Source organism: Esox lucius, chromosome 22 (genome assembly GCF_011004845.1).
Source record: "Esox lucius isolate fEsoLuc1 chromosome 22, fEsoLuc1.pri, whole genome shotgun sequence".
In the NCBI taxonomy this organism is placed as follows: domain Eukaryota; kingdom Metazoa; phylum Chordata; class Actinopteri; order Esociformes; family Esocidae; genus Esox; species Esox lucius.
In genome coordinates, this window is record NC_047590.1 from 14,424,473 (window position 1) to 14,451,755 (window position 27,283).

The 27,283-nt window shown below is 45.2% G+C and overlaps 2 protein-coding genes across 2 annotated transcripts in view; one reads left to right on the forward strand and one right to left on the reverse strand.

The window, feature by feature from the left end:
- LOC105023182 overlaps positions 1-26,825 on the reverse strand; it is a 41,069-nt gene extending 14,244 nt beyond the window's left edge. The window contains exon 1 of the mRNA XM_034289805.1: positions 26,699-26,825. The gene's annotated coding sequence lies outside the window, so the exon portion shown is untranslated. The remainder of the gene's footprint in view (positions 1-26,698) is intronic.
- LOC105023142 (gamma-crystallin M3) lies at positions 9,939-10,840 on the forward strand. The gene has a single exon (XM_010892097.3). The coding sequence runs from the start codon at positions 10,182-10,184 to the stop codon at positions 10,749-10,751; it is 570 nt and encodes a 189-aa protein (XP_010890399.1). The 5' UTR covers positions 9,939-10,181; the 3' UTR covers positions 10,752-10,840.
- Positions 26,826-27,283: the final 458 nt, after the last annotated feature.

Consider the following 27,283-nt stretch of genomic DNA (forward strand, 5'->3'; position numbering starts at 1 on the left):
TCTCTTAATCTGAGCCTTGGGCTGTGGCAAGTATTGGAGGATCTCAATCAATCTGTCAAGGTGTCAACCCCTCCCCCTTTTGCTCCCTTTCTCTCCATCCCCATGTCTTATCCTTCCCTCTGTCCATCCATTTATCTTTTTCTCGTCTTATCTGTGATTTGTGCGTGTGCACGTGTGTCTGTGTGTGCATGGTACAGACACACGGTGCAGACTTCTCACGAGCCATATCTACATGGACAGATCTGGATTTTCCTGTGCCATCGCCCCAAGAAACCCCAGATGCATTAGTCATCCTCTGGTGACATTCTGGCCCATGCTTTTTCTCTCAGACATTGACTGACAACTCAAACTGAAATCTTCCGTTAATTATCATTCACGACTTCTTTCTAAGATGTCCTGAGGCGTGAGTGTTGTACTAAAGTCTTCGGCAGTTTGGGTCAATTCATTTTTGTAATTGTCACTTAACCCAAGTGTGTTCTGTCTCTGGCCCAACCCCTCGATTTCTGGGACCAATAAGACAGAAACCCTAACTTTCTGTGACCAATCATATGGTTGCAATCATATTGACTTCCTATTAAGCCCAGGGATCATTGTGACTGATATGATGAATGGGTTAGTAAGATGGAGTCTACGACCCATATAGCTTTCTGTGGCTCATGACTTTTGACCAGAGCCCAGTGGCACTAAATTGGGAACACAGGACCGGTTGCGACGCAAGATGGTGTGTGATGGTGGATCTGGTGTTACCGGCGGGTCTGGCACCCAAGACAAAGTAGACACTGTCTCCCAGAAGGCAGCCGCACTTCAGGCCGTTGGCTGCTGATAAGGATGTCATCTAATCGAAAAGGATCAAGCTAAAGTGCACTAGACCGTAACCTCGTCAGCGACCATGGTTCAAGTGTCACCTTACGAGCCTCATGTAACCACACTACTACAGGCCAAAGGATTGGCCGATACATTCTTGATGAGCGTGTGACTATCAAATCGTTCAGGAGCAGGTTGGATGCTAAAGCATAGACACACACAGACACACACGCCTAAATGCATACAAATGGGTTGGGCTGTCCAAACCTATCCAGGAGAGCTACTGTCCTATAGGTTTTTTCTCCAACCCTAATTCAAAACTCTGAATCTAACATTTAGCTAAATGAGAAACTAAATTTGGTTAGTACCAGATAGGTTTGGAGAGAAAACATACAGGATGGTGGACCTCAAGGAACAGGGGTTGGGCAGCCCTGACATATACAAAGAACAAGAAGACATCAGAAGTCCAACATGAGAAGTTAACCAACAAGTCAGACGACTTGCTGAGAAGATAACCAGAGCTCCAGTATCTTGATGAAAGCGTCTTCATCATTCAATCACAGAAGCTGGCACACAAAACTCAGCGCAGTAAGACACCACGTCGTTCATTGGTCAACATGAGAGAGGATCATTGCAATTTACAAACGTGGACCTTTCCGCTCAACTCTTCCTTCTCTTTTTCGCCTTGAAGCCCATTGAGAAGGCTTTGACAGATCGTGACAGGTCATGACAGGTCAGAGGCCACCGAAGCTCTGCCCCCCTGGGGCACCCACTCTGGAAGAGTCGCAGTGAGTTGGCGCATCCAGGGGGAACAGTCACCATGACAACCTCTTGACTTCTCCTCAGCCCTATGGCAGGACAGGGCTGAGCGATGAGTGTAGGGGTCGGAGCTAATGGTGTTCCGCCTGTCTAACTGTCAGCCTCTGAGGGTCTCCGTGTCACGGAAACACACGCTCGTACACAAAACACACACACACACATAAACACACACTCAGAGGCATGTGTCAGACAGATGACCTGCTCAGTCTGCGTCACTAAGCCCCAGTGCCTGCTGGGAGCGACCGGCATCCATGCTTTTGACAGGTTGTGACGTTGTGGGGGGGCGGCGGGGGGGTGGGGGGGGGGCGTTGGAGCAGCTCTACACGATATACTGTAGACAACACTGGCTTTTTTATTAATACTCCTGTCTTCTAAGTCCTTTTTCTTTCTTCATCCCCCACTTCCATTGTGAGCATGCCTCTCAGGGCCCAGTGGTGGTAAATAAAAGAGTGTTGTCATGTCTCCTTACGTCTGATCTGTCTCTGTGGCCGGGGGAATGGAAAGCCTGGTGAGAGAGATGACAAAGAGGCTGAGACTGCACTAGAGAAACATTTAAAATAAAATGTTTTCTTATGATGAATGCGTTGTCGTTCTTAGCCCTGATCCATTCGCTGGATCTCACCATCTCCCTGTCTGTCTGTCTGCGACGCAAGATGGTGTACTCGTCTGACTGTCACCTGTCTGTGTAAATCAGTGGTTCACAATCTTTCTCAGGTACTGTCCCACATACTGAATTTTGCCCTGCACCAAGTACACCTTTGTGCATTTTACAAGTAAGCTTAATTGTCTCACTAGTCATCTCAAGTACCTGCTGTGGATCAACCAAGTACCCCCAGGGGTCCTAGTACCCCTGGTTGGGAACCACTGGAGCAAATGGTTTGCACTAGCCCCTTTCTGGCTCTCGTTACAGCCCAGTTTATTATGCCAGGAAAGGGTGCAGAAAACAAATTAGTCAAAAGGAAGAAAAAAGAAGCTTGGGTATTGATTGGAGCTCTTTTCATGCAAGAGAGGAGAAGAGAAAATATTAGGCCATAAAAAAGGAAACAAGGACATAAAGCCATTACCAACTTGGCTTAATTGATCCCACTTCCCATAACAAATAAATCGAGCGGAAAATGGCAGATGGCTTTGATGAATTTCATAAAAAAGGCTTGTCAGCAAGCCCCCTGCTCAGCCCGGGCTACTCACCCATTACAACACAAAAGTCGGTGTAAAAATTGCATCCCATTCTCTACTGTATATAGTACACCACTCTAGATCAGGGACCACAGAGCTCTTGACAGATCTAGTTCACTATCTAGGGAATAGCGTGCCGTTTGGGACGGGAAAACAAAACTGGCTTCACAGATCCATTTACTCTAATGATCATGTTGCTAATTATAACTACTTAGCATAACTAAGTTAATAGTTCATTTGTCCACTGTATCCCATCCCTGTGAATGTCGTAGCCTGATCGTTCTTCTGAAGTCGTCAGAAACGACACAGAACTGACAGCCAGCACATTTGTTAAAATAAATGGTCTTGTTTAGAGACAGGCTGCTATCCTCGTTTCTGGAAGAAATACAAATTGAATCAATCTGCTGTGAATGAATGCAGCTGATTCCTGATTCCTGACCAACTGACCCTCTCACAAATGTCGCTGTTGCAGTGGGTTCAAAACACATTTAAAACACACACACACGCATGCACACACACACAGCAGTGACAGAACTGCACTTTCACACTGGCCAACCATATGGAGACATAGTAGATAGGGACTAGCACAAACCGAAAGCTTCATGCATGCAGGTAATGTAGAGAGTCTACAACTCCTGTCCCTACTGCTGTGGTTGGATGCAGCGGGGGGGGGGGGGGGGGGGAGCTGTTGGAAATTCATCTGCTTCATGTTTCCCATCAATCTCCCCATCGCCTGGACACCGCATGAGGCCACAGCTGCATCTTAATCTACAGGGTGCCGGACATGAGGACAGACAAGCTGTCTGGCCCGGCCAGTAAATAACCCAGGCCAGCACCTCCAAAAATTGACATTCCTACAGAGCTACAGGCTATAGTGCTACGAGGCATTGGTTCTGTTCCAAATGGACCCCTAGTTACTAGTGCCCTATGGTGTATCTAAACAAATATAGCCTACGTTGGGGGGAATTAGCTTAGCACCCCTGTTAGCATCCCCATTTAAAGATATTAATAATATTCTGTGATCAATATACTGGGTAATAATTAGGAATATGAGTGTTTCTTCTTTTGGTCCTATAATTCAGAAGTTTGGTTTTCAAATGAAACCATTGCTATGAGATTAACATATAGATACGCTGCTTTTATTTCTGTGTATTTGTCTACATATTGGTTTCATCACATAGTAAAGACAACACTTTTATACATATTCCCCCTATTTTGGGCCACCAAAAATTGGGACAATTGGCTTGAAAGGTGTTTCTGGTTAGAAATGTGTACAGTTACAGATAACATATTTCTCTTAAAAATCCTGTTTACCCCCTTTTTTGACTATGCCAACCAGAGCCTGACCAGAGAGAGCTTTGCAGGTTGGGTTTGTTGTCAACAGATTTAAAATCATTTAGATTTGTTCACTTCTTGTAACAACAAAATATTCAGGAATATTGTCTTTTCATTTTTTTTAACATTAGGAATATGTGGTTTTGGGTGGATTACGCCTTCAACTGTTTTTCTAGGCGGTTATTTGCCCATGGGCCTAACTGTAAAGTTGTTTTCCCTTTAGTACACACATTTCACCAGCAGCCACTGAAGAATGTGGGAGTTTTAAATTGGTCAGGGGTTAATGTACTTCTCTTTGACTAGTTACTCTACTATTGTAGTACCCGGAAGCTACTTACTGAATTTGGCAGTCTGCATTTCAGTAGCCAAAGCTATGCTGTCACATTGTGTTGACCTCAGAACGGGATTCCGAGGATTGTTGGTTTATTTAATTTAGCCTAGGACTAATGGGGATGCTGCTATTTGGTAGTTAAAGTGGTATTGCTTACTTTATTATAAATCCTGACTGGATTTTCATTGACATTATTGAATGCGTAAATTGGACATTATGTGGTAGTCAAGGGTGACATTCTGCCATACGCTCTCTCATTTCACGGTTGTAACCATGTGTGTGTACATCATAGATTACAAGCACCACTACCCCAATGGCCAAGCGGCCCCATAGCTCATCCAGTAAAACCAATCCTGGCGCCATCTCTGAGGGTGCAGCTGAGTGAACCAGGTTAATCCGATCTGTTTGGATCAGCTTACTGTTACATTGAACAAGACAAAGTTGTCACATGCACGTATTTGAGTCTTTTCATGGACTTTATCAATGGAAACGCGTGTCACAATATTTCACTTTTCAACACAGTGCAAGATGGCTAAAACACTTTTCTAACCCAGCCACTATTCATATGTACCCCCCCCCCGCCCCCCCAACACACACACACACACAGACTTTACTATCCTTGTGGGGTGGTCTATGAGTGACCCTATTCACACCACAGAGGTTTTATTTAGATTAACAAGACTTGTACCAAGATGTCTTTCCCAACAGATACCCACCGTGGGTTATGGCAGAGTGAGAGCAATACTTAGCTCAATCTATATTTTAGACAGCCATGACAGAGTTCAACAGATGCACTAACTTGATAACTCTATCTGAAACAAATGGCATGCTTCATGAGGTCATAAACACACATTAGCTTCAGCAGCTGGCTAACTTTAGAAATGTTTAGATCTCTACCAGCTGTACCTGACCAACGGCTTGCTTCCTAAAGCAATAAAATACTCCCCAAACATTATTGTATGTCAGTCTGGATGCCTGCCTGTCATTCTTCATCAGCGTTGCAGCATTTTGTGGCATGAGATAATTTGTGAAAACTCTAATTAGCTATTAAGCCTAACATATTCAAAGTTATGTGGGCTGGACTGGTTAGAAGAATACTTAATACCTTTTGTTTAATAGAAGGTTTGACTGTCCAGCTCAGCTACATTATTCACAACTGTTAATAAACCTGCTGTTCATTTTTGTTCCAAAAAATACTGATGAACATTGAAACGCAGTTTGAGTGTTTGTTCGTCGAAATATTCTGAAGAAACATTTTAAACTGAAACATGCTGCTCGCATAAGAAGTTACAGATCAGGTATTACATATCCTAGATATCCTAGGTCCAACCATTTGAAATGGGAGCTGCATCACACCACCTAGGCAATGCCAAGACTAGGTTGCCCTACAAGAGAACCCAATTCAGTTTGCTGAAAAACCGAAGCTTGGAAGGAAATTCTCCTTTCAACACAATAATGATCCCAAGCACAAGGCCAAAGACAAACTGGAGTGACTCAAGAGCAAAAGGCTGCATGTCCTACAGTGTCCTACAACTCAATCCTATTGAGTTCCTGTGGCAATATTTCAAAATATTAATCCACAAGTTTTCTAATCAACCTGAATAATGGGCAGCAAATCAGTCAAGAAGAATGTGACAAAATCACTCACTCACAAGTTGGTACATACTTACATCTAAAGCTGTTATTGCAGCAGAAGACGACTGCCAAATCTTGAAGTGTGAGTGTTGAGTACTTACGCCAACAACTTGTAATTTTTCAGAAAAATATTTCCCAACATTACAATAGTTCATTTTAAGTGTCAGGGTTTGAAATATTTCAATGGACCATATTACATTTGTAATATGATAGGATTGGTCAGGGTTCTGAATACTTTTGAAGGCACTGTATATATATATATATATATATATATATATATATATATACACTCACCTAAAGGATTATTAGGAACACCTGTTCAATTTCTCATTAATGCAATTATCTAATCAACCAATCACATGGCAGTTGCTTCAATGCATTTATGGGTGTGGTCCTGGTCAAGACAATCTCCTGAACTCCAAACTGAATGTCAGAATGGGAAAGAAAGGTGATTTAAGCAATATTGAGCGTGGCATGGTTGTTGGTGCCAGACGGGCCGGTCTGAGTATTTCCCAATCTGCTCAGTTACTGGGATTTTCACGCACAACCATTCCTAGGGTTTACAAAGAATGGTGTGAAAAGGGAAAAACATCCAGTATGCGGCAGTCCTGTGGGCGAAAATGCCTTGTTGATGCTAGAGGTCAGAGGAGAATGGGCCGACTGATTCAAGCTGATAGAAGAGCAACTTTGACTGAAATAACCACTCGTTACAACCGAGTTATGCAGCAAAGCATTTGTGAAGCCCCAACATGCACAACCTTGAGGTGGATGGGCTACAACAGCAGAAGACCCCACCGGGTACCACTCATCTCCACTACAAATAGGAAAAAGAGGCTACAATTTGCACAAGCTCACCAAAATTGGACAGTTGAAGACTGGAAGAATGTTGCCTGGTCTGATGAGTCTCGATTTCTGTTGAGACATTCAGATGGTCGAGTCAGAATTTGGCGTAAACAGAATGAGAACATGGATCCATCATGTGAAAATATACACTAAAAATTCCTATTTCCCTTGAGCCTTAACATAAGCCTAACCTGAACACCTGAGCTGAAAATAGCCTTTTTCTCATGGGGACTGCTGAAATCTCCCCACAAAGTCAAGATCTCCTTGTTTTACTATCTTTGCAGGGATTTTTTGTCCCCACCATGGTATAAAAATCTGTGCACACACACACAAAACACACCTCTGCTTTTCATGGGTACCTGCAGTCTGCACTGAAGCAGAACGCTATGTTACTTCCCCTGCGGGTCTAAGATTTTGTTTCTGTGATGTCAGCTGTGTGTGGTGATCCCTCTGGTGTGTGTGTGTGTGTGTGTGTGTGTGTAGATGTGCACTCGAGTGAATGCCAGTCTGTCTGTGTGTTGACTAGTAATTGGGATTGGGGGGACAGAGTAGAAAGCATGCAACTCATCCATAATTAGAGTCAGCTAGGTGCTGAAATGGGAGGGAGAGACTCTTGGCTAGATGTCAAGAAGTACCACAGATTAAATCTTCATCGATCCTGGCGTAATTTATTTATCAATTCAACACAAAAAATGGTGTCCACCCCCTTTGAGTCCACCTTTAAATTCATCTCATAGACTAACCCTTGAATACCAAACAAGTGTGAATCCAGTTTTCCTATGTAGTATTTGGTGTCAGAAGGCAGTGAGGGCATGAAATGAGCACAGTCACAATGTCGCCCTGACAGGACTCACTGTCAGCACCTTGACAACAAACCCCTAACATGTTCAGTTAAGTGGGTTTCTTCATTCAACTATTCACAGTTTTAACCATTTGAGTTATCAGAACTATCAATATCAGAAAGCTTGAATAGTCAATTATTTTTTTAACAGAGGATGTTAAAACATATGTCATTAGTTTATCTCAGTAGATGTACAATGGATGACAAGAGAGGGGAGAGGTGTGCAACTGGTGAGCAAGTTCTAATGTAACTGTGGCTCTCAAAATGATTCACCCCCTTGGACATTTCCACATTTTATTGTGTTATGACATGAAACCAGAATGGATTAACCTGATCAAGTCCATAAAGTCAAAGAAAATAAAATCTACAAAAAGTTAATTAGAAATACAAAAAAAGTGCAAATAATTGATTGCATAAAAATCCCAGGCTTTGATTGGGACACTCAAGGACATTGTGACTTTGGCTTTGATTTTTTTCTGAATCTTCTCCCAAGTACCAGGATTCTTGAAGACTTTCTTCCTGGATTTCTCTGTACTTTGCTGAATCCATTTTGCCCATATCTTCACCAGCTATCCAGGCCCTGATGCAGAGAAGCATCCCCATAGCATGATGCTGCTACCACCACTCTTCATAGTAGGGATGGTATTCTCAAAATGATGTGCGATGTTAGGCTTGCGCCAAATAATGCCCTTGCATTGAGACCAAAAACCTCTATTTAGACTTCTCTGAACATAGAATCTTCTTCAATACATCAATCAATCAAATCTATAAACCTACAAACTATCACGGAAAACAATTGAATACCTATGAGCAAGCTGCCCAGCAATGCAAGCCTACTAAATGTGTTATTTACCTTCTATGAGGCTTGACAGCACCTGCTTATTATGGCAACTTTGTGGTTATGTTAGTAAAACATTTAAACTGGTTAACGTGGGGCCAGACACATACCAAGGTATTTCATTGTCAAGTTGCACTCTCAAAATCTGCAGACATAAAATGCTCAACATCAATATCCCAGACACTGGACCCACTCCAAGTTGCATACAGCCTTAGAAGATTCATAGACAATGTCATTTTGAATGCTCTCCACACTACTCTGTCTCATACGGACAAAAGGAATACCTGTGTGAGAACGCTGTTTACAGCTCAGTGGTCAACACCGTGGCTCCTTACAAGCTCATCACTAAGCTCAGGACCCCGGGGCTGAGCACGTCGCTTTGCATCTCAGCGCTGGATTTCCTGGCGGGTAGTCAACAACATTTCTACCACAATGGCTATAAGTCACTGTAAGTCTATACCTGCTGTTAGCTTAGCACCTGACCTTTTTCCCCAACAACATTCCTTGTTGAACACTATTATGAAATATTCCTCACTACCAGTTCTGCGGACAAACACAACCTACACTATTTTATTTTCTCTGCACCGAACCGTCCGTCTTTCCCCTGCTGTCGGCCCTCCACCCCATGCTCTGGAGTTAATGTGGTTACTATGCTCTCCCCAGCGCTGTATTTGTTCTGTGTCAACAGCCTCTCTCTCTCTTCCTCTCTCAGCCCTCTTTCCTCTGCCACTGCTTCCTGGAACCCCTTCCTGACCTGGCCTCTGATCAAATTAAAGCCACGTTACGCCAAATGAGTAGCGGGTGATTTAATTAGCTGCCGACGAAGGCCACCAAGTCTAAGAGACGTGACTCCCCATCTTTTAACTCCTTCGATGTCCAAGTTATAGCTGGTTTAACTACTGATGGCTGGCAGCATGCTACCCAGGCAGACTGGTGGTAAAGCCATATTACTAATTTTGATCTCACTGTTGATGCTAAGATCAATTCTGTTGAATTCATGACAGACCAGTTATGCACAATGCCCCCCCCCCCCCCCCCCCGCCCCCAGAACATACTATGTACTGCTTAAACACTGAAACATGGCTTTGTATTAATGTTTTTTTCTTTTACTAAATATATTTTAATAACATTAATCTTTTTATAACATGAAAATTAGTTACACCATCTGTTGCGGTTTTAGAATAATCATATCCTTCTGTATTCACTAATGGAACAACTGTATTGTATTATATATTACATCATACATACATATATAATGCACACTTTACATTTCCAAGGGTGTGGCTCTTTATTGTTAACTATTTGACAAAGGTATTGTGTTATTATGTTCTGAAAGAAAACAGCCTTTTAAAGGTCTTTTGAGGGACCCAGTCCGTGGAATGTGGACAAGCCTCTGTGCACTATGGGCCTCAATGCCATGTTGCTGAGTCAGGTCAGGTGTTTATACAATGGGACCAAAGGTATAAAAAGAAAAGTTTTGGACAACAGGATTTTAACACCAAGAGCCGTAGCGGTAACAGCAGCAGCAGCACAGAGACCCAGCCAGAATCCCAGCCAAAATGTCCATCGCCAATGTGAAAAGCAGGATCGTCTTCTACGAGGACATGAACTTCATGGGCCGCTCCTACGAGTGCAGCGTGGACTGCCCGGACATGTACATCTACCTGAGCCGCTGTCACTCCTGCAAGGTGGAGGCCGGCTGCTTCGTGCTGTACGACCGCACCAACTACACGGGCAACCAGCACTTCCTGAGGAAGGGGGAGCACTCCGACTTCAGCCTGATGGGAATGGCCAACGGGATGAGGTCCTGCCGCATGGTGCCCGTCCACAAGGGATCCTACAGGATGAAGGTTTACGAGAGGGAGGCCTTCGGAGGCCAGACGCACGAGGTCACGGACGACTGCGAGAACATCGCGGACCGCTATCGCATGAACAGCTGCATGTCCTGCAACGTGACGGAAGGCCACTGGCTCATGTACGAGCTGCCCCACTTCCGAGGCAGGATGATGTACCTGAGGCCCGGGGAGTACAGGCACTTCAGCTTGGGCATGGGCAGCATGGGTGGCATGGGGGGCATGGGGGGCATCAGGTTCATGAGCATGAGACCCATCAGCGAGTTCTGGTACTAGATGCGGCCCACCACCGAACTAATCAAGCCATTGAATGAAATAATTGACACTTCTTTTTCTTTTTGAATATTAATAAAACGGTGCCATGAAGGCATGGAGAAACAACAAGGCATTTCTCTCTTTCTTTAACCTCTTCAGTAACAGCAGGAACATATTGTCTTCAGTTTACTGTACATATACTACACTACACGCACACACACACACACACGCGCACACACACTCACACACCCCATATCCTGGTCCAACACTGCCCGCTCAGCACAATCTACTGCAGCCCTAGGGCCGCATCAGCATCCCAGAGAGTGTCTGTCTCCTTTAGTGTTAATGAAGAGAGGCAGCCTACTATCAGGGCACAGACACCCCATAAAAACCCCAGCAAGAGCCCTCTTTCTCCGGGTTAGAGCAGAGGCCCTAACAGGCCTTCAGGAGAAAATGAGACCTAGGTCCCTGCCAGCGATGTTTCTTCCCAGGTAATAAAACAAAAAATACAGTGCCCTCCAGATCCCTTTATGGAGTGGCCACTGTGAAAACCTAGGACAGGCTCCATTGATTTTGAGACATTATTAGGCATTAGAGCAAAGGTTATACAGTATGTGAACGTTTTTTTGGTTTCATTTGATCAAATAGCCTCTCCCCCCAGGGGACAGTGAGAGAAAGCAGAGACAGAATAGAAGAGAAAGGGAAAATCTATTTCCTGTTATTCCCCATCAGCTACCAGAGCTCTGCTCTTGGTTTGAGCTGAGAGACAGTGCTACAGAGGTTCTAGGTCTCATTCTACTCCACACATAGTGCACTGCTCTTGGCCGGAGACACATTGCGGTACTGCCCTAATAAGGGGATACACTGTGAGAGGCCATTTGGGTCACAGTCCAGCCAGGTTTCGGGCTCTTTCTCAAGAGGGCCGTGTTCACGTTAGTGCTTCTGCCTGGCTCTGACTAAATAAGATAAGGGAACCCTGTCGTTGTATCTGTCACCCATCTACACCCCCCCCCCCCCCCCACAAGGCTTATCAAATATTCATAGGACGAAGCGCAACGGAGCGAGACTCTTAAGTAAACGGGCCAATTTGTTGCGGAAGACGTGCATTAAGATGGGACGGGCCGATATGGAGGACCCCCCGGGACAGGGCCCAGGAAAGGGGTGAACGGCAGCCGGTGGACGACTACCACCCGACTACCATCCGGTCCGACTATTGTTACCATGAGTCCAGGGGTGGGGGAAGGGGAGCCGTGTGTGCATGTCTGATGTTAATGCATTGGGCTGTGAATGGAGGGGCAGGGCCAGGAGGGGGAGTGGGGGGTATTTCCACCCACTGTTCTGCTCGCTCGTCGAAGGAGGCTGAGATGGACGCAGAAAGAAAAATGGAGTGTGAGTGTGTGTGTGTGTGTGTGTGAGGAAGGTTTTTGTTATAAGGCTTAGTAGTCTTTGTGTTCCGTGGGTGCATTGACCTGGCCATTTTGTCAAAATGTAGTTACTCACATAGATTTGTTTTGGTCAATGATATCTACCTCAACAGTACTTCAAATAACACAATTCATGTTGTTAATACTATGGATGCCTTTTTAGGAAATTTGATATAATACAACTCACATGTCTAATGCTTAGGCCAAGTGACTGCTGAATACACTCATACTACGCATACAGTACAAGAATGTAGGTACATTTGATGGGTTTTAATTCATGCCAATTCATCATTGTCTTAAAATGGCTCAGAGACCATACTAGCTCAAACTGAGGACGTTTGTAATGTGGTAAATAACACTGCGGTGCGATTGCGACCGTGCCTAAGGAACTAACATCACACCAACACGCCCACAGAAGGCTGGCAGGCTCCCGGAAACCTTCAGAGGTCAGCTAACAGGGCCAGCCCCGACGCTACACAACTGCCTCCTAGTCAGGAGAGGTAAGGGCTCCCAAGGAAAAGCTTGGGGTGAGGTTGAATGCAAGGAGGCCAGAGAAGAAGATGGGACTCCAATGCTGCCCCTACAGTATATCGCCTAACACATCCCAGAAACAGAGGGCACTGCCCAGGACCCAGCTGCCCACTCCCATCCTTCTAAAACCTCCACTGTGCAGCCTCCCCAGGCAACATTACCTCACCAGAGGACAGCGGTTTGTTTGGTTTTTCCTTCTTTTCCTACCCTTCTTTTGTAAATAGAAACCTAAACCCTTCCTCAGTGTCCATTTCCTGGATCTCACCCAGTTACCAGTTGGAGGACATCCAACAACTATATTATTTTTATCTCCCACAACCTGCATTCAGAATGACTAGCAGAATTCTTCCTGACCAGAGCTAACCGCTATATTAGTGGATATATTAGCAGGTTGGATTAGGAAAATAGAAAAATCCAGATTACTTTTCATAATATCCCTCGAAGTAATCAGTGGGCAATGCAAAACAAAGACAATAAAACAAAGAATTCTGAAAATCTACTAACAACAAATAATTTTTGAAAACGTTGATTGTATTGTCCAAATGCAATTAGCACTGATTATTAACATCAACACTGGGGTTCTTTGACACCAGTGTTGTGTTAATTTAACACTCACACAAGTTATTTAAGACCCGAGTCAACAATGGATAGCTAACACTGAAAAATCAACGCTGGGCAATTTTCTGTGTGCTCTGTAATGAGATACAGGCTGGTGTTACCGGCCTCAGGCCTTGGGGTTACCTGGGCCAGTAGCAAGCACTGCACAGACAATTAAGTCTCTGGAAGCAGTATAGAAGCAAACTTTTAGTGCACTCGGTCTGAGCACATATTGATTTCTGCCAAATCATCTAAAAAATAAAAAATTGTTTATTCAAACATATTTCACTATCCTCTTAATTCTTAATAACCTCCAGCAGCCATCCATACACACACACACACATTTACATTTGTTCACTATAACATATTCACTATACTGTCACTAATCTATTCAGATGGAAGCAGAATAGTCAGGTGTAATTATCCTTTAAACGTAGATGTAAATGTTATAACATGTCCTGAATAATTGTATCATTTTAAATGTCCATCCTATGTTAATAGCATTTTCATTACCATTATATTTACTCCAGGCATAGCTGCATTTACTAACGTTGTAAAAGGGCCTCTAAAACGGAATCGCCCATAACTAGCTTCGTGCCAAAACCGTACTGAGGAAAAGTATTTCAATTAACTTGTAAAGTTCAGCTTCTTAAAACATTACTAACTTTCTGATACAATGTATTATATATTATACAAATGACAGTACATATCATTTGAACACAACATTAACTCGTAAGAAAGAAACAGAACAATCAAAGAGTAGCTGGATAGTAACTCACATTTCCTCCACACTCAATAAACTATGTTTCGACTACATCATTTACATATTTGTTTGGAGATAATTCTAAGTACATAGGTCTTACACACCACACACAACCTCGACCAAAAACAAACGCGTTTATTCAAAAAGGTTTGTTGGAATTAATAAAATAATATTGTATTGACTAGCTTATGTAGCTAGCTGTAGTATCATGTCAATCCACTTATTTGAGTAAGGATATGGGATAATTAGTTTAATGAAAGGTGACCAAATTAACAAAAATTCAAATTGTTCTAAAGGCGGAGAAAGTACAGTGTAGTAGTACAGTAGCTAGTGTAGTGTTTGAGTATTTGATGAGGACATATTAGATAAACGCACATTGGACCCACCAAGTAGACCTTTACCCATACCGCTTTCTTTACACTTGAACATTATACAGCTCTGGAAATCCAGGCATCGCAATGATGAACTTTTCCTCCATATTGGTTGAAGGAAAGATTGTATGGTAGGAGCCATTCCCAGGGATACTGCTGACAGGAGGGACAGACAACCCTTTTCTGATTGGCTATCATCCAACGCCGGCTAGTGAAATGTGTCTCAAATTTGAATATTATAGAGGGGAGCTCTATTTTCCTGTGACTAATTATCACTAGTAAAGTGGTGTCAACCTCATATAGTTATCCTCCAGTCCTCACTGAAAGTTATTGTATTCTGTTCCCACCAGAAACAGGCAGGGGCCAGAAGTTGTCCCAGGCATTTTAAAAGCAATGGCCACCCATTTTGGACAGTCCCACTGGGCTGAAAATGAACCACCCAGTCTGGCATTTTCTCAACCTGCCCCTTTGTCAGTTATTGGTTCCCGTAATGTTAAGAGCATCAGTCAACACATTCCATAACCCATGCAGATAGAAAATGGTTCTGCTTCAACCAGCACATCCTTGTTTCTGCCAAGTGAAGGAAGTTGACAAATGATCTAAGCTGATTTTTATGTTGCTTTATTGATGCGGTGTGTTGGATAGAAACAACTTTCCACCGCAATACCCCAGAGGTGCGCACAACCTCAACGGAGCTGAGAAAGCTGTCTGAGCAAGCGGAGGCAAAATTGCTCATAAAATCTCAGCGCTCGTAAAAAAAAAAAAGAAAAAAAAAAGAAAATGGCCCCTCAGATCCTAGCAGTGGATCCCTGTCAGACAGGTCGTTCTTTCAGTGTGGCACTAGTGAGATCCACCCTGTGACGACGATTAAACATGCATTCAGGGACAGCTCCTTGGTTTTCCAGTGGTACAGATCTAAGATCAGCTTCCCCTCATCCAATCCGAACCTTACCTATTAGTGGGTCACTCCCCGAAACTACTGACGGTGTTTAGAAAGGAACCACAGCCCCTTGGTGACCCCTGGCAGACCGCTGGTCAGCTGACGCTAAAGTACTACACTGGAGGATTTGAAGTGACACAGAGTAATGAGTGTGGCATTTTACCTTTTTCCTCTGAGGGGCGACAGAGAAAGTGAGAAGGAATGAGAATGAGGCAAAAAAAGAGAGAACGCTTTGTGAAAGCCTAAACAATTCATTAATTATACATTAATTAAAGCCATTTGTCTTCAGTTGGCACTCACTTGTGTGAAATATTTGAAGGTATAAATCACAGAAATATAATCAATTCTAATGCGGTTGTATAAATAACACGCAGACCCATATTTCTATGTGATTTCCCAGCATGCCCACTGGGAGAGCACTTCTGAATGCAGCTTCTGTTCCTCAGAGCGTCATAAACAGGGCACATTTGAAGAAATATCATATAAATATATATATTTACATATATATATACATATATATATGTACATTACATTGCCCTGTCATCTTTTGTGAGTCTCCCAAAAGTCAAAGTTGCTGGTTCAATGTTTCCTGTCACCTCGCACATAATGACCAGATCTCATAACAAATAAGGAAGTGTTCAACATGAGGAATCGCGGTGTGGCGATGCCATAATAATCTACTACATAATGAAGCATGACCAACCGGAGCATGGCCAGCGCCACCAATATGTTAACCCTGACCTACGCAGAGGTTGTTTAGCGAGAGGTGAGCCTCTCCCTGCTCTCCTACTCTCCGCTTCGCCGATCTACAAACCAGCTCAGAGCCAGAGGTCGATGGCATAAACTAAATCCAATAGGAATATTGCTTTCATTGATTTTCCTCCCCACCTTGAAATAATACATGTATTTCACGGGATGGCAGGAGCTACTGTTGCCCTGAGCTGGACTCGGTGAACGAGTAACACCGAACGTGATGGATAGTAATGGGATTGTAATGTCTGTCCATTTCATAATGGCTGTGTATGGGGGCATAATTGCAATGGGAGATGTAGTCTGTACAGTGGAATTGTAGTCCATAAGTTACAGTGAAGGAGGCTGCTGTCGGTGTTAATGTTTGCTGTTGCTGTTGGGTGACACAGGGTGGTGTCCCTACCACTGCGTGGTGATTGATTTGACTCTCCGACACGCCAAACACGTCTTTGCACAAGGCTGACCTCTGCGTCTGTCTTACCGGGACACACACGGCACACCCACACACGGCACACCCACACACGGCACACCCACACATGGCACACCCACTTGAGAAACATTCTTGCTGATTAGATATTTCACAAACATACTTAGGAAACAATCTACGAGGGACGAAAGCGTGAATCGTGGTTAAAAACAGATATTCCTGTTTATAACCACTAACAGGCTGCGGCTGACATTGAACCTGTCGTCACAGGGATTCACCCAGAAACACCTCACGTACAGACGGCCAGTTGTAACTGGACCGGACACGCTCAGAAACTGTATCCTGCAATGCATTCTGACCTGTTCTCTCTCTGTATGCTTCCTCCACCCAAAAAACACCAGCATCCCTCCACCCAGAGGGTAAGAATAACCCTGGTTACGTTTGCATCCCCTGTTCTCTACATTATTTACCTAATTTCCCTCTCCCTTTTACTCCCACATAACATATTTTTTTGTTTAAATTTGCATATATACCGGAAACCTTTACCCCCCCACTGTTTACATTAACTATGGAGTGGGCGTGAATATGTAACAGTACGCTAGCTCTGTACGTGAGGAACGGAGGATAGGGACAGGCCACTGTGCGAACCCGGTCTCGGTGATGCACGCTAGTGAAACCGCCGTCAGCAGCACAGGAATGCCACTGCACAGGTGGCGCGGCTCTGGTGTGTTTTCAGCAGGACGGCTGATAAATGTCAATGGGTGTATGTTTTAGAAAAGCGCGTGTCAGGTGGATTTTCCTGCACGTCAGCAGTCGGTGGATGAGCTGATGGACTACACACGAAGCCAGTGGAACGAAGCTGACCACGTACTGCTGGGTTGACGCCTCTGGGGTATATCTGCAGCTGATCCGACGATCACTTAGGCAAACGAGGTCACTCACAAACACGTTTCCAACCAAGTCGTGAATTTCTCCGCTTGTTCAAGAACAACCCCAACGTCCGGCTTCGTTTAACCACACATCGGTGGGCCTGGCGAGGCGGCGGGCTGCCCGTAGGGACGCGCTAAACACCCATGGGGATGACGTGACCTGTCGGAGCCCCCCTGCCTGGATGACTCGCGCAGGTTCAGCAGGGATCTGGAGTGATACACAGCTCACAGGCGCCACGTCTTGCTCCCTGAGCCACCCATACCACCTCATCACTCCGGCCCACAGTGTCTTGCTCCCTGAGCCACCCACACCACCTCATCACTCCGGCCCACAGTACCCCGGTGGCACGCATTGTAACAATCGCTAGGGACCCATCTGCACTGGCGCCTCTCCGGTGCCACTCGTCTGGGCCTAATGAGCTCCCAAGGGCTGTAAAATACAGTAAGCCTATCAGAGGAGATTGGAAGGTGGGGGGGGGGGGGGGGGGGGGGGCTTGCAATTAAGTATGGAGAAAGAGAATTGGGGTATCAAACACCTTCCTCGCAGTTCGGGAAGAGGGCTCAGAGTTCTTTTGTTTCTTGGAGAGATGAGCGGGTAATGAGAAGTGCCTACGATTCCACCTTCCTCTCTTTTCTTCCCTCGTTTTTTTTTTTTTTTTTTGCATTTCTTCCTGCACACTTTCTATACCTAAAGTTCGCTTTTTCTACCCTCTCGCTCCTCAGAGCTCTGCCGTTCTCTCCATGCTGTAGCAAGACACACACACGATATGTTACAGACTCCAGTGCTGTCTACTCTACGGGACCCACATGGGTAGAGGAAACATTCCTCTCAGTTGACCTGATTGTCTTTGTGATGGCACAATGGGATATATATATATATATATATATATATATATATATATATACTGTACATACTGATGCATAATAGATACACAGTGCCGACAGGGGGAAGGAGGGGAGAAAGAGGAGGGTGTGGAGTGAAAGAAAGGGTAGAGGAGAGAGGGGTAGAGAAAGAGGATTCACAAAATGGGATAAGCACATAACTGAGACTCTGCATGCTGGATTTTGCAAAAGTATCCCCAGAGAACAACACAAAACCCCAAATAATGCATGCAGAGCAGAATTATAACTACACCCACTAATTATCCCAACAGAGCTATTACATTACACCCACACGAAGGAAGGCGATTCTCAAATCATCCATAACAAAGTCATGCACAGAGATATAAGCCGAGAGAAGGTCTAACACTGACCAGGCCCCACACAGCCCCAGGAAAGACTGATAGACCCAGCCAAATCATAGGAAAAGAACAAGTGACAGCCTGGAAAGGATCAACCTAAAACCTGAGCAAATCGGAAAGCTGCCTTACCCAAAACGGCGTACACTGGGGCAGAACACTGATACACTTGTGCATTTGTTAGGTCGAAATATAGCAATGTGCATTCACAGTAGCAAGACATAAGAAAACGGAAAGTAGTGGAACACAAATAACATTAAACATAACCAGTATTCATCTATTTTTACCTTATCATTCAGCCTTAAATCTTTGCACATTCTAACGACACTTTACACTGCTAAACAGCCTATGAAATAAACTTTTACCAATGTGAAGCTGCCGTTAAATGGCTACCTAATGAATTAACCAATGAACATGTGGGGCGATGGTAGGATGCTATTTTAAGAGTTGTTAGGAGAAACATGCCTTTTCATCAGTTCAATGAAATGGCATTTGTAAATAAAGCACACTTTCCGAAAATATAATTACACTTTTACTGTTGCAAACTAGCATATGGAACTAATACCTCTCTGGAATATATTTGAAATATCTGGATTATATGCTAAAGGAACCATATCAACAAGGCTTTTACCAAGTGTGCGGGGGGAGGTGTTCTTGACATGTAACATCCAATAGAAAGCAGGTGCAAGCAGGTCTTTTTTTGAAATACAATAGTTTCCAGACCTCCAAGGAGACATGAAGAGATTTGGAGGCATGGCCTTGCAGAAATGACATCCAGTATAACAGAATTACAACCAATCCAAAATAAGACAACGTGAAAAACAAATAAGTGCTGCCACCTTGGACACAATATTAATTATTTAACTATGTTAGCTTTTTACAAAACTTTTGTCATTGGCTTTTAATAATAAATGTTCTTGTTGCTACAAATCAAGCAAATATTTATTAGTCTTCGACACTGATACATAGTTTGGAATGTAAAGTGGGCGCATAAGGAGTTTAAGAGGCACATCTAACACGTTAAGGACTTTTCAAATGACTCTCATTATTTTCACCATTCACATTACATTATCCAACTGATTCAGATAGGAACATCATTTGCGGCGTAAAGCGTGGGCGTGAAACATGTCCTCCAAGTCTGAAGGCGAGAAACAGGTCACTGTCACAACCAAATGGTGACATTTAAAGCAGAACCCTGGAATGAGAGAAAGACAGGGAAAGACAAAAAGAGACACACAAAGAGAAAAAAGGAAAAAGAGATTGAGTGAGAAAAGAGGAAAAGTCTGCCCTGGGCCTTGTTTTAGCTCATGATCCTTCAAGATCAAAGCCTCGCCATGACCCAGAGAAAAGTAGTCCCCTGGAACTACCATGGTTCTTCTTCTTTGTATTAGGGTGAGGAGGCTTTGGATGGGTACGCGGCTGTGCTGTAACCAACTGTGTCAGAAGGCTCCGGAAACAAGTTTGGTGTTGGTTCCTTAATTGGCACATCGCACCTTTCCCACACACGCAGAGACGTGCGCGCAAGCAAACGCAAAGGTCGACAGGCATGAATGCATAAACGCGCGCGCGCGCGCACACACACACACACCTTTCGCTTCAGGATGAGCCAGGATACACGGAATTAAAGGTACATCTCGGAATAACCCCCCCCCCCACTCCCCCACCCCCTCTGTCGCCCCGCTTCCACCCTTTTCTGAGATGTCAGACATCAAAAACAGGAGCGTTGCTATCTTCACAGACGCGGATCCACGCTGGCAACCCGGTGCCCGGGGGACGAGGGGAACGAGGGGACAGAGAAAGCGGGGGCACGCGTTTTTCCCGTTCCCCCCACCGTGCAGCGTCGCGCCCCCCCCCCAGAAAAGGCTGGGAGAAGGTTACGCTGATTAGCTGCCGGAGAATATTTTCGAAAGGAGAAGAGGTGTGGGAAACGAATGCCTCCAGCAAAGTTAACAGAAAAACAGGAACTTGTGTGTGTGTGTGTGTGTGTTGGGGGGCACAGATAGTGTGTGTGAAAGAGAGAGAGAAGACGGGATAAAGAGTGTGCATGCAGGGGAGACTGGGTGAGAGGAAGAGAGAGAAAGAGTGAGCGAGTGGAAGAAAGACGGCTGCCTTTCACGGCCGTGATTAAAACGCTCCTTCCCCTTCGCTCCTCGGCTGGCAGAATTCTGAATCCCCGGCTCCCAGGGGCACCATTAAGACTGATGGAAGTCTTTCCAAACTTTTAAATGTGTGTACGATCAAACAAACGGAGACACCCACATCGAGGGAGATTTGTATCAGCCGACACTCGCTTGGTCGTCTTTAGTCGCTGTTGTTCCAAAAGCGTGGCAGCTGCCGTACTTTGTTGTAACTCCGTGTTGATGCGTGCATTGTGCTACGCGGCGCACTGTAGAAGCGTCGGGCCCGCGCCGATGGCCTCAGTTTGCAGAGGCGTTTTGAGGATCGACAAACACTAAGTGGCGTTGGGAAAAAGAGCCTGCAAGTCCTATCATACTATATCTGGGCCCGGTAGGAGACTGTGGAGGTATTCGAAACGCCCCACGCGCACCACTACTGCCAGGAGAAGATCCACACTCTGCACTGTCACACTCCACGAACAGAACAGACACCCAGGATGGGAAAAACGGTTGTTGTTTTTTTTTTGCCCCTTCATCTGGGCTGGATGAAAGGGGGCGCGCCATTATATCTGTGGTTGTCGAGAGCTTTTCGAGACAACAAAAATGAAAGAGTGGTAGATTGACAGACACAAAAGGCCTTTCTTAGACTTGTTTAGAGAGCAGGCAGACAGCTTTCCTTACAAATTCACCACTTGACAGTGACGGAGAATTGGTCTGATTCACCCACAGACATGGCACACACCACTACAGGCGCACACACCGCAACAGGCGCAAACACCAGAGCGCGCGTGCGTGCACACACACACATACACACCTTTCCCATGCACACAAGAACACACACAATCTGCTGGCAGTGTCTTCAAAGAGTAGCATGCGGTCTGACAGCATCATTAGTGATTGTTCCCTCTCTCCTTCCCTAACTCTCTTCCTCTGTCTCTCTCTCTAACTATCCCACCATCTCTGTCTCTCTCTCTCTAACTATCCCACCATCTCTGTCTCTCTCTCTCTCTCTAACTATCCCACCATCTCTGTCTCTCTCTCTCCCTCTAACTATCCCACCATCTCTGTCTCTCTCTCTCTAACTATCCCACCATCTCTGTCTCTCTCTCTCTAACTATCCCACCATCTCTGTCTCTCTCTCTCTAACTATCCCACCATCTCTGTCTCTCTCTCTCTAACTATCCCACCATCTCTCTCTCTCTCTCTCTCTCTCTCTCTCTAACTGTCCCACCATCTCTGTCTCTCTCTCTATAACTATCCCACCATCTCTGTCTCTCTCTCTCTAACTATCCCACCATCTCTGTCTCTCTCTCTCTCTCTCTATCTATCCCACCATCTCTCTCTCTCTCTCTCTCTCTCTAACTATCCCACCATCTCTCTCTCTCTCTCTCTCTCTCTCTAACTATCCCACTATCTCTGTCCCTCTCTCTCTCTCCCACCATCTCTGTCTCTCTAGCTATCCCAAGTGCCAGTGGTGAACCAGGTTATGTGGGTGTAGAGACGTTAATCCACCGAGAGACACCACTCTCAACAACTAGCCAGCATCAAACGCTCAAGGGATGCTTGCTTGTAACAAACAAACAAACACACAACCGCACACACAAACACACGCACAAACACAAAAAGATAGGGAGGTAGATAAGCTTTTTAGAGGCCCCTGCCTTATCCCTATTCTAATCAAGACAGTGATTCTCACACCAAATGAATAGAAAGTCGCCGGCGTGTGTCCCATCCCCAGCCTCCATTTGGCTGGCGTCTTTATGCGTGTATCTGCTCCCTACCCGAACCAACGTGGGCTGAATACGCGTTTTGGGGGTTGCAACATCCAGCCACACTAGACGCAACACCTCCAGCGCCTTGCTCTGATGCTGTGTTGAGAGCCGTGTTATATCCTGACTGGGACCGCTACTGGAGAGCTATTTGAAACACGAGAGAGAGAGGGAGTACCAAACCGTAACAGAGAGAGAGAATGAGAGAGAGAGAGAGGTGAGAGAGGAAAAAGGAAGAGTGAGAGAAAGGGACCGAGACAAAGAGAGACAGGGGATACAGAGAGAGAGAGAAAGCAGGAGAGGTGGAGTGGGAGAGTTTGCGAGGAAGAGACAGAGAAACGAGTTATCAGTCACTAAAAGCAAGATTTGTGAGCCATTGTCATGAGAAAAGAGAAACCTGTGGAGTGCATAGAAAACTAAACAAGGGAACACGTAATCATCTCAGTACAACACCATGTCAATGAAACTTCAGGGATATCACTCTGTCCGGTTATGGAGCATAAATTATTGAGAATCAATGTCACCTGTTGGCAGTTTGCACCAAAACAAACCCCAAAAGGGGAATGGTTTGCAGGTTAACAGGTGGTGGCTGCAGGCGATTGCTCTCTCCTTATCCTTCCTGACTATTCTTCTCTTGTTTTTTTGCTATTGTCATTGTTACTGCTGGTAGCATGAGGTGGTACCTGATGTCCTCAAGTGGGACCTGTGCTCACCGCCCAGCACCGTGCAGCTTGATTGGCATTCGCCAAGAGAACACCAGAATTGGCAGGTCCGCCATTGGCACCCCGTTCTCTTCACAGATGAGAGCAGTTCACATTGAGCACATGTGACAGACGTGACAGAGTCTGGAGACACCGTGGTGAACGTTATGCTGCCTGCAACATCTTCCGGCATGACCGGTTTGGTGGTGGGTCAGTGATGGTCTGGGGAGGCAAATCCTTGGAGGGTCACACAGACCTCCACGTGCTAGCCAACGGTACCCTGACTGCTGTTAGGTACCGGGATGAAATCCTCAGACCCATCATCAGACCTTACTCTGGTGCAGCGGGCCCTGGGTTCCTCCTGGTGCAGGACAATGCCCATCCTCATGTGGCCAGAGTGTGTAGGCAGTTCCTGGATGATGAAGGCATTGATGCCATTGACTGGCCCTCACGTTCCCCAGACCTGAATCTGATTGAGAACCTCTGGGACCTTATGTATCGGTGCATCCGACAACGCCAAGTAGCGCCACAGACTGTCCAGGAGCTCACTGATGCCCTGATCCAGGTCTGGGAGGAGATCCCCCAGGACACCATCCACCGTCTCATCAGGAGCATGGCCAGACGTTGTCAGGAGTGCATACAGCCACGTGGGGGCCAAACACACTACTGAGTCACATTATGAGTTGCCGTGATGAAATCCATGCAAGTTAGAACAGCCTGTGATTTCAATTGTTTACTTTGATTTCAATTGTTTACTATAACTATCTTTATATATATACAGTGGGGCTAGAAAGTTTGGGCACCCCAGGCAAACATTTGCATTAATATGCATAGAGAAGCCAAGAAAAGATGGAAAAATCTCCCCAAAATAAATCCCAACAATCAGCACCATGGGTTCTTCTAAGCAGTTGTCTAGAAAACTGAAACTGAAAATAGTTGACATTCACAAAGCAGGAGAAGGCTATAAGAAGATAGCAAAGCGTTTTCAGATGCCAATATCCTCTGTTCATAATGTAATTAAGAAATGGCAGTCATCAGGAACAGTGGTAGTTAAAGCAAGATCTGGAAGACCAAGAAAAATATCAGACAGAACAGCTCGCAGGATTGTGAGAAAAGCAAGTCAAAACCCACGTTTGACTGCACAATCCATCCTGAAAGACCTGGCAGAAACTTGAGTTTTGGTACACCATTCCACTATAAAGAGATACTTGTACAAATATGGTCTTCGTGGAAGAGTCATCAGAAGAAAACATTTTCTACATCTTCACCACAAAAATCAGCGTTTGAAGTTTGCAAATGAACATATAGACAAGCCTGATGCATTGTGGAAACAAGTTCTGTGGACCGATGAGGTTAAAATAGAACTTTTTGGCCGGAATGAGCAAAGGTACGTTTGGAGAAGAAAGGGCACAGAATGTAATGAAAAGAACCTCTGTCCAACTGTTAGGCATGGGGGTGGATCAATCATGCTTTGGGGTTGTATTGCAGCATTTCATGAGTAGAAGGAAAAATTTATTAAATAAAATTTCAGCAAATTTTGGACGCCAACTTGATGCCATCTGTGAAAAAGCTGAAGTTAAAGGGAGGATGGCTTCTACAAATGGATAATGATTCTAAACACACCTCAAAATCCACGGTGGATTACATCAAGAGGCGTAAACTGAAGGTTTTGCCATGGCCTTCACGATTTCCTGACCTCAACATAATTGAAAATCTATGGATAGACCTTAAAAGAGCAGTGCGTGACATACAGCCCAGAAATCTCAAAGAACTGGAAGACTTTTGTCAGGAAGAATGGACGAAGATACCTCAAACAAGAATTGAAAGAATCTTGGCTGGCTACAAAAAGCGTTTACAAGCTGTGATACTTGCCAAAGGGGGCAGTACAAGGTATTAACTCTGTAGGGTGCCCAAACTTTTGCAGACGCCATTTTTTTGTTTTCTGTTATTTTGAAAGTGTAAATGATGGAAATAAAATCAAAGAGTATAAGAATGTCTAATCTGTCATTTGATGCCTTTTGGAGATTTTTCCATCTTTTCTTGGCTTCTTTATGCACATTAATACACATTTTTACCTGGGGTGCCCAAACCTTCGAGCCCCACTGAATATAACCATTTATATAACTATCTATATATGTAACTATATAAATATATGAAATAACTATATAAAACTAAAAGAAAAAAAAATAAGAAAAATAAATAAATAACTTTACCATTGATTGGGAATTTAAACAATTGTTTCCCATGACATTAAAGCCTTTTTGAATTGTAATTTTATAGACAATGAGACAGGGCATTCTTACTCTTCAGCTACAGGAATGAGATGAAAACACCATCCATTATCTTTTCACGGGTCGGTCTCATAAGAACCCCTCTGATCAAGCTTTCATTCGCTCTCAGTGAAGGTTCGACAGAATGTAGGCTGGTGAGATCAGGAAGGTTTGCACAGGCCGAACCTGAGAGGGAACCCAATTATAAGGGGCTAGTGGCTCTACGTGAGTTACTCACCGAACGCTGATAACTAGCTCGGCATGCTGGGCCGTCTGTAGACCGTACTGCGGTAGACAAGCTAGTATACATCTCAACATAACGCCTGCAGCTATACACGCCAGCCCCCAGGCTAGGACGGCACTACACCTTTACATCCACCCACTCACAACTACACACACACACACACACACACACATACACTTCAGCATAGACATCAACGTAAACCCACCCAGTCTCCTTTTTCACACACACACACGCACACTAGTTCCTTAACACACACTCACCAGACCGCCGAGGCACTCGTGTCAACTGGCAGGTGCACATTCATGAATATTTAAGACTTCAGTCTGCCTGTGTTCTATATCTGTCACCCTCAGAGCCTTGAGAGCCGGGAGGAGGGCAGGGGGCTGATGAGAGGGGAATAGGTGCTGGGGGGTGGAAGACTTCCTGGGTGAGAGTGTGTGTGTGTGTGTGTGTGTGTGTGTGTGTGTGTGTGTGTGTGTGCGCGTGTCCGATGACCTCAAGTGAAAAGCTCTGCCTCCCCCATTTCATTTCAGCGCGTGTGGGCGTGTGTTTCTTGGTGAAAAAAGGAGGTCAGTGGAGTGGTCTCAACAGGGGAGAGTATCACCTTGGACCGGGTACAATCCTCAGCGTGCACTTGCGCATGTCATTCCGTGTGCACTTGCGTGCGCGTGTGTGTGCGTGCGCGTGCGTGTGTGTGTGTGTGCGCGTGAGCTCAGCCGAAACGTCAACACCGCGCCCACCTTTAGTCGTGTCGGAGAAATAAGCCGCCGTGACAGGAGAAACAGGGCCGAGCAGCGCGGCTGAGTAACACAACGTATGACATTCACAGCCTATTCATGCTGAGGTGAAAAGCGTGGTAGCTCAACGTGTGCCTGTACCATTATAGCACATTCTCACCTGGGCTGGCAGCGGGTAGAGGATTAACGACACAGTAGCTGGCACACCAGAGAGACAGCCGGGCAGGTGGCGGAGGATCTCACTTTCCACCACAATGCATGATGGGTGAAGGCGGTCTCCAAGCCCAGCTGCTATTCGAGGGTACTAGCACGCACACACGACGCACTTCTACCTTTCATGGGTACCTGCAGTCTGCACTGAAGCAGAACGCCGTGTTACTTCCCCAAGTAACACGGGTCTAAAATTTTGTTTCCGTGATGTCAGACGTGCGCGGTGATCCACCTGCAGTGTGTGTGTGTGTTGGGGGGGGGTGTTCCGTGTGTCTCTGATACCCAGACCTCAGGGCAACCCTGACGTGTCGGGGCGCTTTCAGGACGTGTGCAGCCGAGCATTGGCCGTCCTCCTTTGAAAACGCCTCACTTCCCCGACGTGGAGCATAATGAGCGTGCGCCGAGCCGCGGAACCGGCAAGCGACGCCGTGACTCGCGCAAAGCCTTGCGTTACATTGCAATCTATAACCACTTAGCCGCTAACAAAAACGTGCTGCTCTGCTGCGTGCCGAATGGAGAAACACTTCTGCCAGCG

Bases quoted from the DNA above. Each gene is read 5' to 3' on its own strand.
- LOC105023142 (XM_010892097.3), top strand. From the start codon at position 10,182: ATGTCCATCGCCAATGTGAAAAGCAGGATCGTCTTCTACGAGGACATG.